General features: G+C 42.8%; 1 protein-coding gene across 3 annotated transcripts in view; it reads left to right on the forward strand.

Moving 5' to 3' along the window:
- LOC106587208 (AT-rich interactive domain-containing protein 3B) overlaps window positions 1–8,930 on the forward strand; it is a 74,468-nt gene extending 65,538 nt beyond the window's left edge. The window contains exons 5-10 of one of the 3 annotated variants that reach the window (XM_014175354.2): window positions 28–211; window positions 1,692–1,945; window positions 3,484–3,750; window positions 4,417–4,458; window positions 4,664–4,756; window positions 4,865–8,930. In XM_014175354.2, coding sequence (XP_014030829.1) covers window positions 28–211; window positions 1,692–1,945; window positions 3,484–3,750; window positions 4,417–4,458; window positions 4,664–4,756; window positions 4,865–5,046 — 1,022 coding nt within the window. In that variant the 3' untranslated portion in view covers window positions 5,047–8,930. Of the gene's footprint in view, window positions 1–27; window positions 212–1,691; window positions 1,946–3,480; window positions 3,751–4,416; window positions 4,459–4,663; window positions 4,757–4,864 lie in introns of all 3 variants that reach the window. The other 2 variants (XM_014175353.2, XM_014175355.2) reach the window with 2 other exon arrangements.
- The last annotated feature ends 5,834 nt before the right edge of the window (window positions 8,931–14,764 follow it).

The following is a 14,764-nucleotide window of genomic DNA, read 5'->3' on the forward strand; positions in this document are numbered from 1 at the left end:
TATTGATGTGTGTGGTTCTACCTTCAGGGACTCCAGTGAACCGCATCCCCATCATGGCCAAGCAGGTTCTGGACCTGTACATGCTTTACAAGCTGGTGACAGAGAAGGGCGGCCTGGTGGAGGTCATCAACAAGAAGATCTGGAGAGAGATCACCAAGGGCCTCAGCCTGCCCACCTCTATCACCTCTGCTGCCTTCACCCTCCGCACACAGTAAGTCTCTCTCTATGGTGTGTATCTGTGTCTCTCTCTTTCTATGACGGCTGTGTCTGTCTGCATGTGTCCATTCATCCTGACCCTAGGGGGAGGTGTGTGTGTGTGTGTGTGTGTGTGTGTGTGTGTGTGTGTGTGTGTGTGTGTGTGTACACGCATCCCTCTTTAAACTCTCACCTCTCTCGCTGCATTCCATCCATTACATCACACGTGTGAGGAGCCCATTGATCCAATAGATTTTGTGATGGGATTTGGGTCAGAGTTCACAACAATTGAGGTGGGCTTTCACTGAGGGGCGAGCGCTCTGCGTTCTGTAAGCCCCTGTGTAGGGCTTTAGCTGTCTACACTGCTGCCTGTATACCAGAGAGCCTTAATGAACCTTTATGTATTTTTAATGCTAGCCTACTCAGCCTGCCTGTTCTCTCCAGCAGCAACGGTCCACTGGTCTTATCTAATGGATAGTGCTCTTCACTCCGTATTGATCCTCAGTGTGTTCTCTCTCTTTCTCTCCATTATGCTCTTCGCTTTTATAAATGTTTATGAGGTAGAAAAATACCTATGCTGCTAATGCTACTGCACACTCAGGCTGTTACATACCATGGTCTCTGTTAGGTAGCTATTTGACCTCTCTGCCACGGCATCAACACTACATGAACAAAAGTATGTGGACACCTGCTCGTCCAACATCTCATTCCAAAGTCATTAACATGGAGTTGGTCCCCCCCCCCTTTGCTGTCTCCACTCTTCAGGGAAGGCTTTCCAGTAGATGTTGGAACATTGCTGCAGGGACTTTGCTTCCATTCAGCCACAAGAGCATTAGTGAGGTCGGGCACTGATGTTGGGCGATTAGGCCTGGTTTGCAGTTAGCGTTCGAATTCATCCCAAATATGTTTGATGGGGTTGAGGTCAGGGCTCTGTGCAGGCCAGTCAAGTTCTTCCACACCGATCTCGACAAACCATTTCTGTTTTGTGCACGGGGGCATTGTCATGCTAAAACAGGAAAGGGCCTTCCCCAAAGTGTTGCCACAATGTTGGAAGCACAGAATCGTCTGGAATGTCATTGTATGCTCTAGCGTTAAGATTTCAGACTGCCAGATGGTGAAGCGTGCTCCAGAGTCCATTGGTGGCGAGCTTTACACCACTCTAGCCGATGCTTGGCATTGCTCATGGTGACTTGTTGGAAAGGTGGCATCCTATGACGGTGCCATGTTGAAAGTCACTGAGCTCTTCAGTAAGGCCATTCTACTGCCGATGTTTTTCTATGGAGATTGCATGGCGGTGTGCTCTATTTTATACACCTGTCAGCAACGAGTGTGGCTGAACTAGCCGAATTCACTAATTTGAAGGGGTGTCCACATACTTTTGCTAATATAGTGTGTGTGTACTCTGATCTGAAGACCATTTATGCACGCATGACTAAGTTTCTTTGGTCTGCTAAATGACATATCTTATCTTCCATCTTAATGTTTGTCTCATTCAGGTACATGAAGTACCTGTATCCCTTTGAGTGTGAGAGGAAAGGTCTAAGTTCCCCAGGCGAGCTTCAGGCGGCAATCGACAGTAACCGCCGGGAGGGCCGTCGCCCCAGCTACAGCAGCAGCCTCTTCCGCTTCTCCCCCAGCACAGCCCCTCACATCCTCTCCCCTCCCAAGATGCACTTGTCTGCACTGGGGGCCGGGGCCGCTGGGAGCCTCAACGGCCTGCTGGCCTCACCCGTCCACACTCTCAAAAAAGGTGAGTATTAAAGGATCAACAACTTCTCAATAAATGACTGGAAATTAAGGGTTAAGATTGGAAAATAAATAATTATAAATGTATTAATACAAATAAATACTGCAATTAAACACACAGTAGGCATCTTGGCCAAAGGAAAACAAAGCCCATGGTGTCTATTGGGTTCAAATAAGATCGAAGTGAGAGTTGCATCAGACTGATCAGAGCACAACCCTCAAGAAATATCCATAGTGCCGTGGCGCCCTCTGTCGCAATGGTTAGGAACTACAGGAGAATTTTCTTGAGTTGTCTGGAAAGGATTCGACACCACAGTCTACAGAGAGTATTATTACAAGAAGAAATGCTCTGATTTCTTCATGGTCCTTTACAGAAGTATTTTGTACTTTACATACTTTACTTTCATTGGCAGGCCTTGTGTTATGGAATGTCTGCAGCACAGGAGGTTGGTGACACGTTAATTGGGGAAGACAGCCTCGTGGGAATGGCTGGAGCGGAATAAGTGGAACGGTATCAAATACATCAAACACAAGGTTTCTGCCAACCAGGTGGCGCATCGATCTAAGGCACTGGGTTTGATCCCAGGCTGTGTCACAGCCGGCCGTGACCGGGAGACCCATGAGGCGGTGCACTATTGGCGTAGCGTCTTCTGGGTTAGGGGAGGGTTTGGCCGGCCGGGATGTCCTTGTCCCATCGCGTTCTAGCGACTCCTTGTGGCGGGCCAGGCGCCTGCTGTACGGTGTTTCCTCTGACACATTGGTGCGCCTGGCTTCCGGGTTAAGGGAGCAGTGTCAAGAATCAGTTAGGCTTGATAGGGTGGTGTTTCGGAGGACGCATGGCACTCGACCTTCCCCTCTCCTGAGTCCGTACGGGAGTTGCAGCAATGGGACAAGACTGTAACTACCAATTGGATACCATGAAATTGGGGAGAAAAAGGACTAAAAGTACAAAACATATGGTTTCCATGTGTATGATGCCATTCCATTATTATGAGCCGTCCTCCCGTCAGCAGCCTCCACTGTTCTCCAGTATGTGTTGTACTGTAGATTGTGTGATGATCGATGTGCTATGCACTCCCATTGTGATCAAAGCGTCTTGAGTGTGACTGAGGGTTTGACCCTGGGCTGTTCACTGTCTCTTAACCATTTACTACTGATTAATAACATGTTTCCCACAGACAGCAGGACACTTTACGGCCAGCCTGGATTACAGCTGTCCACATCAATAGGATCTGGCTTGATCACTACCATTACCTGTTTTTCTTATCTGATCTTGCCTTTGATGTTATTGGAATGCGGCTCAGTTACAGAAAATACTGTGTAATGGCCCACATAATTGCTGTGGTTTTTTTTCTTCTCTAAAATAGGTAGTTATTGTTTCAACAGATCTCCCTCCCTTTCTTTGGCCTCATTTTACCATGTTAAATTGTCATTTTATCAACAAAAAAATCTTCATATTTTACGATACTGAAATTAATCTCATATTTTTGTTTCCATGGAAGTAACATATCCTACCTCTCCTACCCTGCCTCTCTTTAGAAGAGATCACCCCCTCCATGATGGCAGCGGCTCGTGGTTCCTCCATGTCCCTGGCGCTGGGGCAGCAGCAGGTGGCAGGGCTGGCGCGGGCTGCCACTCTGGAGCAGCTGAGGGAGAAGCTGGAGACTGGCGAGGGCCCTGAGAGGAAGATGGCACGCCTGGCAGAGGAGCAGCAGCGTCTGATGCAGCAGGCCTTCCAACACAACCTGCTTGTCATGGCCTCCCAGGTCCCCATGAACCTGCGCCTGGGCAACAGCGCCACCGCTAGAGGTACGTGCCCAGGCTGACTCCCCCTGGGCACTCTATACAGTTACATATCATAGTCAGTTTGTATCTGACACATACAGTACATTCTATATGTATTCGAGACTGGAGTAATGCCTGATATGCACTAGTAATTATTTTCTCAATGAAACGCTTACATTTAAATACGCTAGTGATGCACGCTGAAGTTCCCTCTGCCTGACTCTCTCTCTGAGCACCATGAAAAAACACACCGCCTACACCAGATACCCTCACAGTTCTCCAACTCCCATTCCTCAGCTCCCCCGTGAGATAGAGGATGACATTTAGAAGCCATTATAGAGGCAACGCAGCGGTCACTGCACAACAGAGATGAAGGCTGCCAAGCCACTCTGCTAGCTGACTCACTGACCTGCGCCTCTTCAGCTCAGCCTGTGGCTGTTTGGATGTACGTCGTAACACATGCTTTATTTGGTGCCTTAATGTTATCACATGCTGGTTATTCCCCACGTCTCTCTTTCTCTCTCACACTCACTCTCACTCACTCACACAGTAGAGGTGCAGCCTGCATGTGTGTTTGCGAGTACAACAATCAACACATTATGACTACTACACAATAAAAGCTTTGAGAGGGGGAAGTGCAGAATGTTTTCCTGGGGTCACTGTGACATGATTGTGTTTCTCTCTCCTCAGTGGGTTATGCAGATGTATGCTGCAAGACACCCACAAGGAAATGTGCGTGACACCCGATTCTCACTTACTGCATGTTATTGTACAGTACCTGTGTAGACAATGAATAAAGAGAGTTCGATTCTAGTTCCCATGTTTCTGCGTCCTTTCCCTTGGGGAGATATATATATATATTTTTTTATTGGTCAGAGGTTCTGGATTTTCTTTCTGCCCACAGTGGTTTAAACTTCCTATTTATTTCTCTTTCCAGATGAGAAGCAGCAGGACATGGCTCTGAGCATCTCCACCAATGGATCTGCTAGCATCAGTGTGTCTGTGGAGGTCAACGGCACACTCTATTCAGGTGTGTGTGCGCGTGCGTGAGCGTACGTGTACATGCACTCAGGAATAAACGGATTTGGCTGTGTTGTTTATCTTGCTGTAATATTCTGTTTGTCCTTCTGTCCTGTAGGAACCCTGTTTGCACAGAAGTCAGGCGCACCAGGGACTAGCGTGTCCACTGCGGCCACAGTGCCCCCAGCTGGACCCAGCGCTGGGTTTGGGTTCGCCACCTCTACTCACAGCCACAGTCCAAGCTCCTCCTCTTCCAAGGGGCCTTGCTCGGCCGAGCCCTCCACCAGTGGTTCACCTTAGCTCAGGCCGCCCTACCACCCACTCTCCAGGCTTTTCCTCACCACCGAGGCCTAGCATGAACACAGTACATTGATAAATCGATAAGAAAAAAACTGTTGCACAACAAATACCTCATCGCTCCTGTCAACCTTGGCTACCCATTTTATGAATACACAATTCACACACCCAATTACATCTCAAGAAAACATGCACCCACACACACACACCTATGCGTTTTACACACTCGACACACATGTACACATGCATTTCAGACACCCAGCACACACAGACTCTTATACCAAATGCATGCTAAACACAATCAAAGCGCTCAGCCAAAACCCACTGACAGGTGTTCACAACTGAACTTGAAGAGTTTTATTTTATGATTTTGTTTGTTGCCATTTGTTTGTATTTTTTTTTGTTGAAATATTATTCATATTATTTTTTTAGTTATCTTTTTACATACCTAAAATCAAGTAACCTGCAGTGGTATCTTTACCTCAGGAGCTGTAGTATACTTCACCTGAATTAACTTTATTTTTGTATCCTTTTTGATCTTGTTGAAATTAGGGGAATTTTGGGGCATTTCATAACGGAACCTCACTCGGCACACCTCCTACGCATTTATACCCTATCACAACGCTCGAGTTGCCATGACGACAGTCCGTAGCCTTCTTACTTCTGAGTGCGCTACATTATTGCTCCTACAGATCGCCATGTAATACCTCGTATACAGTAGTCACTCCCACAATCAATACCAGGGAGTCACCCACTCATTCAGCCTATTTGGAATGTACTTAATCTTCAATCTAACTCTAGATGCAGATGGGCCTTGTGTCTAAAGGGCTTTGAGGATCAGAATTGGCTTTGGACATTTTATCACACACGTGATGTTATAAGAGCCGACTGATCCGCCGATCTGTTTAGGACTAGCAAGCCCCAAACTCACCACCCCGCATCTATCTAGCTAATAATCAGAAAGGTAGTGAAGGTGTTCTGGTCCCTGCTCTGAGATCGGTGTTCTGGTCCCTTCTCTGGGATCAGTGTGTCCCTAGTTCAATTCAGCAGAGAGGAGAGACATCACCCATCAATGGTTTTCCTCCAACGCTGGCAGACCAGAAGTGTTTTAACCACATACCTTTTCAAACCTCCTATTCGCCTCTCCGTTTGGGATAGGGGCCTTTCTCAGGAAGCATCGTGAAGTCTCTTATTATGGACTCGCTTTGTCATTTAAAAAAGGATCCCACCGAAAGAATGCGCAAGTCTAACAGACTGTCTTCAAAGAATACCTCAGACTCTCTAGAAGGAGACGTACACTACATACCTCATTGCTGCAAAGCCAGCGTGACTTGACCTGGTGGTTTGAGTCCCTGTGACGAGCAACGGTCCACAGGAGTGGACTCCTCCGGAATGCTGGACTACATACGTAGAGACTTGACTGCTGGATTTTCTTGGGGACACATTATTATACCAAGCTGAACTGGGATGGGCTTGCTCTCCTCCTGTTGTCTCTGGCTTACTTCATACTGCGTTTTATGAGACTAAATCTATTTGAGTATTGCTCTGCATGTGTACAATCGGGTGACCAGTTTTTTACACCGTAATCCTCTGGTGTGTGGTAGCCTCTGGTCGGTGCACAGTTGAATACCAAAGACTAGCCCTGTTCCCTGCCCAGGCTGCTGTGGGCTAGCTGCTGTGGGTAGCTGAATGGGCTAGCTGCTGTGGGTTAGCTGAATGGGCTAGCTGCTGTGGGTTAGCTGAATGGGCTAGCTGCTGTGGGTTAGCTGAATGGGCTAGCTGCTGTGGGTTAGCTGAATGGGCTAGCTGCTGTGAGTTAGCTGAATGGGCTAGCTGAACCACTAGGTAGGATACAGTGGGATACAGTTTAGTCCCTGCTGTTAAAGTTGTCAGCTCTAGTTATGTTGCTTTCCTTATCTTAATCAGACCTTTGCTTACCTGTGATTGAGTCTTGAGACTGGTATGGTTCTGCCTGGCATGGCACGCATCACCTGACATATTCCTCAGTGAGTTATGCTGCAGTCGCACAGTGTGTGATGCACAAAGCCCTTTGGCCTAACCTCTACATTGAATAAGACAGAGAAGGGGTAGCTGTTTCGCCAACTGGTTTCTCTGTCTCAATTCAAAGTTCAGGCCTCCCAAATTCCTCCGACACATCCACTGTTACAGTATTTCCATTCTCAAACTGTTCAGGTAATTTCTCAGCATTTTTAATAGAACATGATTTGGAATAAATGAATTTCTAGCATTATCTGTATTGAATGTGAGGCGTTTAACTGTTTCTAAACCTTTTACCCCCTTATCTCTGAAGTGGGCAGCCTTGTTGCTTTCATTTTTTAAATTTAACCTTTATTTAACTAGGCAAGTCGGTTAAGAACAAATTCTTATTTACAATGACGGCCTAGGAACAGTGGGTTAACTGCCTTGTTCAGGGGCAGAACGACAGATTTTTACCTTGTCAGGTCAGGGATTTGATCTAGCAACCTTTCGGTTACTGGCCCAACGCTCTAACCACTAGGCTACCTGCTTCCCTAGTAAGCTGTGTTTTAGCTGTTATTTGTTGGCTTTTGTGGTGCAGACCACCGGTCAGGATTACAGGACCACCACAACATATATACAATGACTGAAGAGACACCTGCAATCCCTCGTGATGAAATATGTCCACATTTAATAAAGGTGAAAGATGTAGTTGCTGCCTTAATCTGCTGTGAGAGACCATTGAACCTTTCAGGAGCTCTCTGCTAGGAATGACTGTTATCTTCAAGCTTAATCCTTTGACGAGTAAACTATTTCCATTATCTTTATGAATTCAGTCAGACATTTAAGGCATTCAACATTCATGTTATTGGTTTCAAAACCAAGGTATGCTATTTATTTGTTGATTTTTCTTCTTCTGATGGACCGAGTTAGCTTCATTACTTAGGTGGTGTCACTAAAACCCTTTTTGTTTCTCACTGTTTTAAACAGAAATGTCTGTTTTCTATCCAATCAGTTTAGTCAATGACTGTCTGACAGCGTAGCCTTACAGCCTTTGCATGAGAGAGGGAGCGTGTGCGAGAGCAAGTTCAGAATATGCGAAACAACCATGTAATGCCATGTAGGAGACTGCAGGTGGTGCTGTCCTCTAAGACCTCACCATGACAAGGGTGGGCAACAGGTTAGAACCACATTCACTGGGAATTCAGTTTACAGCTCAGGCTTATGTGGGTTACAATTGTGTGTCTGTGTGAGCTCTTGAAGACCTCTTACCTCAGGGCATTGGGCTGCTGTCATTGTTGCATTTGATATTGAAGTTATGCAATTGGCATGTATACTGAGGGACACATCCAAATGCAAATCTCTGACAACCCTAAAGCTGTCTCTAGTGACTTGCTAAATGCTATTTTAGACTGGTTCGGTTTTTTGTTGCTTTTTGATTTTTGTCATCAGTTACAGGCAAGGTCACATCACTCAGGAAACTGTGAAGTTGAAAGTCTGCCTAACCTTGTCCTTGGATGGTTTGGATTTTATTAGATTGTTAATTGTTTAAATCTAACCTGATCTGTGTAATACAAGTGCATATGTAAGTGGTTATTGAATACCTCATTTATCAGTTGTTGTTATTGGCTTGTATAATGCTCCGTATATAAATCTGTGGGGTTTGTGCATATTTTTGTACGGTTGTTATGTCCATAATAATAACATTACTGATGTTAGTTTTCTCTTTTGATTAAAACAAAATTGGGATGTGAATGCTTGTAAAACTGGTTTGTGCTGATTGTATTTAAAAGAGGAGCACTTTTCCAAAGTGATTGACACATTCAGTTTTGTTCATATTAGTAATATAAAGATATGGTTCTCAGGGCTTTAAACTTGTATGTCATGATAAAGTTTTACTTTATATCTTATGTGTGTGGTTTTTGTGGCTTGAATTTCCTTCGTCCTTCCTTTCGCATGGGGCCAACTGTATTATTTGGAAAACTGACGAAAAAGGAGAAATGCGCTGGAGAAATTGAACTAGGCCTCCTCTCATATCCCAGTGTGGACCTTTTAAAATATACATTTTCATTGGCACATGAATGATACAGGACTTGGAGCCATGTTGCAGCAGCTGCACCGTCGAGATTAGAGCGAGAAATGTACTAAGTGCAGGAAGGTAGTTAACATTTTGTCAGTGTAAAAACAAGGCGTTCCCTGATTACTAACCGCTTCCCCCATGTCACATAAAGACCATGTGACAGCTGAGACCTTTTTTGCTATACTGGCCTAAACTGCCTATTACTCAAGCATGGATTAAGCCTGCTCGGAAGGGGCTCTCGCAATGAGAGGTTTCATAACATTTTAGTATCGGTGGATAACCCTGAAACATTTTCTGTAATTTCTTCACAATGTGCCTGATTCCGACTTAGGGAATTACACCTTTCCTACACACTTCTCAGTAGTTGGTATTCAGACTTACCTTAAGGTGTATAGTGGGCTTTGTAGGTGTGGTTCTCTTGTGTGCATGGAATAAATGTAATTCATCTGCTGAAAACCCTCCCACTTGCTGGCCAACATATTTGTTTTCATTGAGTTTTCTGTACATTCTTAAGCCATCCCTTCAAATACGGTGTACTTTTAATAAAAATGTTCTATTAATGCATGCTTAACTCTGGTCGGAATCGGGGCCAATGTAGGTTTGGGAAGTGATTCAGCAGGCAAAAGCCCCCCACCCCCAGATGCTCTGACTCCTGGTAGCTCGCCACACCACCCGAACACTCATCTTTCACTCCTCAATGGTCTGACTCATGTTCACTTACTCCAACTCAAACCTTTGCATCTGTTACACCAGAAATGTAAGCATTAAGTCAGCAGTGTGGATAGCACAGATACAGTGCTGTGAAGAAGTATTTGCCCCCTTTCTACTTTTGCATATTTTTCTACTGATTGTTATCAGATCTTCAACCAAAACCTAATATTAGATAAAGGGAACCTGAGTGAACAAATAACAATGACATACTTATTTCATAAACAAAGTAATGCAACACCCAATGCCCATGTGACAAAGTAATTGCGATGTGGCAAGACTTGAAACGTGCAGTTCATGCTTGAAAACCCACAAATGTCACTAAGTTAAAGCAGTTCTGCATGCAAGAGTGAGCCAAAATTCCTCTACAGCGATGTGAGACTGATCAACAACTACAGGAAGCATTTTGTTGCAGTCATTGCAGCTAAAAGGGGACAACCAGTTATGTTACCAGTAAGGGGGCAATTACTTTTTCACACAGGGGAGTTGGGTGTTGCATAACTTTGTTAATTAAATAAGTATACATTTGTTATTTATAAACTCAGGTTCCCTTTATCTAATATTAGGTTTTGAAGATCTGATCATTTTCAGTATCAAAAATAGAGAAAATCAGGAAGGAGGCAAATAATTTGTCACTCATTGGTATCTAAATTCTTTTTTTATTTCCCTAGAGATATCATTACAGCTTGGGCTTTTATCATTTAACACGGACTTTACTGTAATGCAAGCCGGGGGTTTCAACTGCAAGAACATTTCACAAACATGTCATAAGTCCCTTTGATTTCACATACAGTGAGCTTCAAAAGTATTGGGACAGTGACACATTTGTTGTTTTGGCTCTGTACGGAGTCACTTTTATTGTACATAAAAATAGAATATGTTTCAAACACTTCTACATTAATGTGGATTACGGATAGTCCTGAATGAATCGTGAATAATGATGAGTGAGAAAGATACAGACGCACAAATATCATAGTTGTGCATCTAACTTCATTCATGATTCATTCAGGACAGTCCGTAATCATGGTTGCATCCACATTAATGTAGAAGTGTTTAGAGGCATATGCCAGCAGCATACCACCCTGCATCCCACTGCTGGCTTGCTTCTGAAGCTAAGCAGGGTTGGTCCTGGTCAGTCCCTGGTGTTGGAGGGCCAGTAGGAGGCACTCTTTCCTCTGGTCTAAAAAGTATCTCAATGACACTGCCCTGTGTAGGAGGACGTTAAATGGGTGTCCTGACTCTCTGAGGTCATTAAAGATCACATTGCACTTATTGTGAGAGTAGGGGTGTTAACCCTGGTGTCCTGGCTAAATTCCCAATCTGGCCACCTAATCATCCCCAGCTTACAATTGGCTCATTCATCCCCCTTCTCTCCCCTGAAACTATTCCCCAGGTCGTTGCTGTAAATGAGAATGTGTTCTCAGTCAACTTACCTGGTAAAATAAAAACATATTCTATTCTTATTTACAATAAAAGTGATTCCAAAATGACACAATGCATTATTTACCATTCATTTCTATTGGGCACAAAATAATCTGGAACACAACCACAGCAAATGCATCCAACAATTTTGTACAGAATATGGGACCAAATACGAAAACTTTTGACTACTTTAATAACCTCTACAGGATGGGTGTCCCTAAACCGGGACGGTTGTTGCTAATGTGACTAGAATGACGTTGTATACAACAGCCAACTTTCTGGGACATAGACATACATACAGTATGGGCAGAAAGCTTAAATTCTTGTTAATCTAACTGCAGTTTCCAATTAACAGTAGCTATTACAGTGAAAAAATACGATATTGTTTGAGTGCACAACAACAAAACCCTTTATCAAAGCAACTGGTTTTATACATTCACTTCTGAAGGTAAATAATGTACTTACATTAAGTAATCTTGCGGGTTCCAGAGATAAAATATAGCATAGTTTTGTTTGATTAAATCCATTTGTATGTTGAAATGTAGGAACTGGGGTCTACAGTTTGACCCCACTGCTGTCTCTGGCTCTACACCCACCCCACCCGGACATCTAGATGTGTGAAAGTTAATGAACTGTATAAGCTAATGATCCATCATGTATGACATTCCTGGGAGTGTGTAAACTTCAATTTTTCTATTACCATGGCATTTTTGCATAATCTCTATTAGAGGTCGACCAATTATGATTTTTCAATGCCGATACCGATTATTGGAGGACCAAAAAAAAGCAGATACCGATTAAATTCGGCCAATTTTTATATATATATTTGTAATAATGATAATTCCAACAATACTGAATGAACACTTATTTTAACTTAATATAATACATAAATAAAATCAATTTAGTCTCAAATAAATAACGAAACATGTTCAATTTGTTTAAATAATGCAAAAACAGTGTTGGAGAAGAAAGTAAAAGTGCAATATGTGCCATGTAAAAAAGCTAACGTTTAAGTTCCTTGCTCAGAACATGAGAACATATGAAAGCTGGTGGTTCCTTTTAAAATGAGTCTTCAATATTCCCAGTTAAGAAGTTTTAAGTTGTAATTATTATAGGAATTATAGGACTATTTCTCTTTATACCATTTGTATTTCATATACCTTTGACTATTGGATGTTCTTATAGGCACTATAGTATTACCAGCCTAATCTCGGGAGTTGATAGGCTTGAAGTCATAAACAGCGCAATGCTTGAAGCACAGCAAAGAGCTGCTGGCAAATGCAGGAAAGTGCTGTTTGAATGAATGCTTACGAGCCTGCTGCTGCCTACCATCGCTCAGTCAAACTGCTCTGTCAAATATCAAATCATAGACTTAATTATAATATAATAAACACACATAAATACGAGCCTTTGGTCATTAATATGGTCAAATCCGGAAACATATAATTTCATTCTTTCAGTGAAATACGGAACGTTACGTATTTTATCGAACGGGTGGCATCCCTAAGTCTAAATATTGCTGTTACATTGCACAACCTTCAATGTTATGTCATAATTATGTACAATTCTGGCAAATTAATTACGATCTTTGTTAGTAAGAAATGGTCTTCACACAGTTCGCAACGAGCCAGGCGTCCCAAACTGCTGCATATACCCTGACTCTGCTTGCACAGAACGCAAGAGAAGTGACACAATTTCCATAGTTAAAATAAATTCATGTTGGCAGGCAATATTAACTAAATATGCAGGTTTAAAAAAATATACTTGTGTATTGATTTTAAGAAAGGCATTGATGTTTATGGTTAGGTACACATTGGTGCAACGACAGTGCTTTCTTCGTGAATGCGCTTGTTAAATCATCACACGTTTGGCGAAGTAGGCTGTGATTCGATGTAAATTAACATGCACCGCATTGATTATATACAACGCAGGACAAGCTAGATAATGCTGGTAATATCATCAACCATGTGTAGTTAACTAGTGATTATGTTAAGATTGATTGTTTTTGATAAGATAAGATTAATGCTAGCTAGCAACTTACCTTGGCTCCTTGCTGCACTCGTGTAACAAGTGGTTAGCCTGCCACGCAGTCTCCTCGTGGAGTGCAATGTAATCGGCCATAATCGGCATCCTAAAATGCCGATTACCGATTGTTATGAAACCTTGAAATTGGCCCTACTTAATCGGCCATGCCGATTAATTCGGTCGACCTCTAATCTCTATAGTTATGTTCTTGAAAATGTATCAATTGACCAATTCGGCACATTTGGGCAAACTCCTGACAGACTGTTTGTAGTAATGTCATTCTTCACTGGAATGGTCTGGAACTTCACACACACACTGCTGCCATCCAGTGGCCAAAATCTAAATTACACCAAGACTCCTATCTGAATGTAGGGCCTTTCTCTTGCATTTCAAAGATTTTTTTTTTTTTTTTTTTTTAACAATTCTACCAGATCTAATGTGTTATATTCTCCGATATTAATTTCACATTTCCACAAACTTCAAAGTCTTTCCTTTCAAATGGTATCAAGAACATGCATATCCTTGCTTCAGGTCCTGAGCTACAGGCAGTTAGATTTGGATTTATCATTTTAGGCGAAAATTGAAAAAAAGGGTACGATTCTTTACACATATACAGCAAGTGAATTTGTCCCCTAAAATGGAGGGACAATGTACAAAAAGTGCTGTAATTTCTAAACGGTTCACTCGATATAGATGAAATCACAATAAAATTAAAGCTGACCGTCTGCACTTTAACCTCATAGTCATTGTATCATTTTAAATCCAAAGAGCTGGAGTACAAAGCCAAAACAACAACAAAAAATTGTCACTGTCCCAATACTTTTGGAGCTCACTGTAATTATATCTATTAATACAAATAAATAAGCAATAGAAAAAAATATATACAATACCAGTCAAAGGTTTGGACACACCTACTCATTCAAGGGTTTTTCTTTATTTTTACTATTTTCTACATTGTAGAATAATAGTGAAGACATACACTATGATATAACACATATGGAATCATGTAGTAACCAAAAAAAGTGTTAAATAAATCAAAATATATTTGAGATTTGAGATTCTTCAGTGGCCACCCTTTGCCTTGATGACAGCTTTGCACACTCTTGTATCCTCTCAACTAGCTTCACCTAGAATGCTTTTCCAACAGTCTTGAAGGACTTTTCCTCCACTCTGCGGTCTAACTCATCCCAAACAATCTCAATTGGGTTGAGGTCGGGTGATTGTGGAGGTCAGGTCATCTGATGCAGCACTCCATCACTCTCCTTCTTGGTCAAATAGCCCTTACACAGCCTGGAGGTGTGTTGGGTCATTGTTCTGTTGAAAAACAAATGATAGTCCCACTAAGCGCAAACCAGATGGGATGGCGTATCGCTGCAGAATGCTGTGGTAGCCATGCTGGTTAAGTGTGCCTTAAACTCTAAATAAATCACTGTCACCAGCAAAGCACCCCCACACCATCACAACTCCTCCTCCATGCTTCACGGTGGGAACCACACATACGGAGATCAT

Source organism: Salmo salar, chromosome ssa26, assembly GCF_905237065.1.
Source record: "Salmo salar chromosome ssa26, Ssal_v3.1, whole genome shotgun sequence".
Classification (NCBI taxonomy): domain Eukaryota; kingdom Metazoa; phylum Chordata; class Actinopteri; order Salmoniformes; family Salmonidae; genus Salmo; species Salmo salar.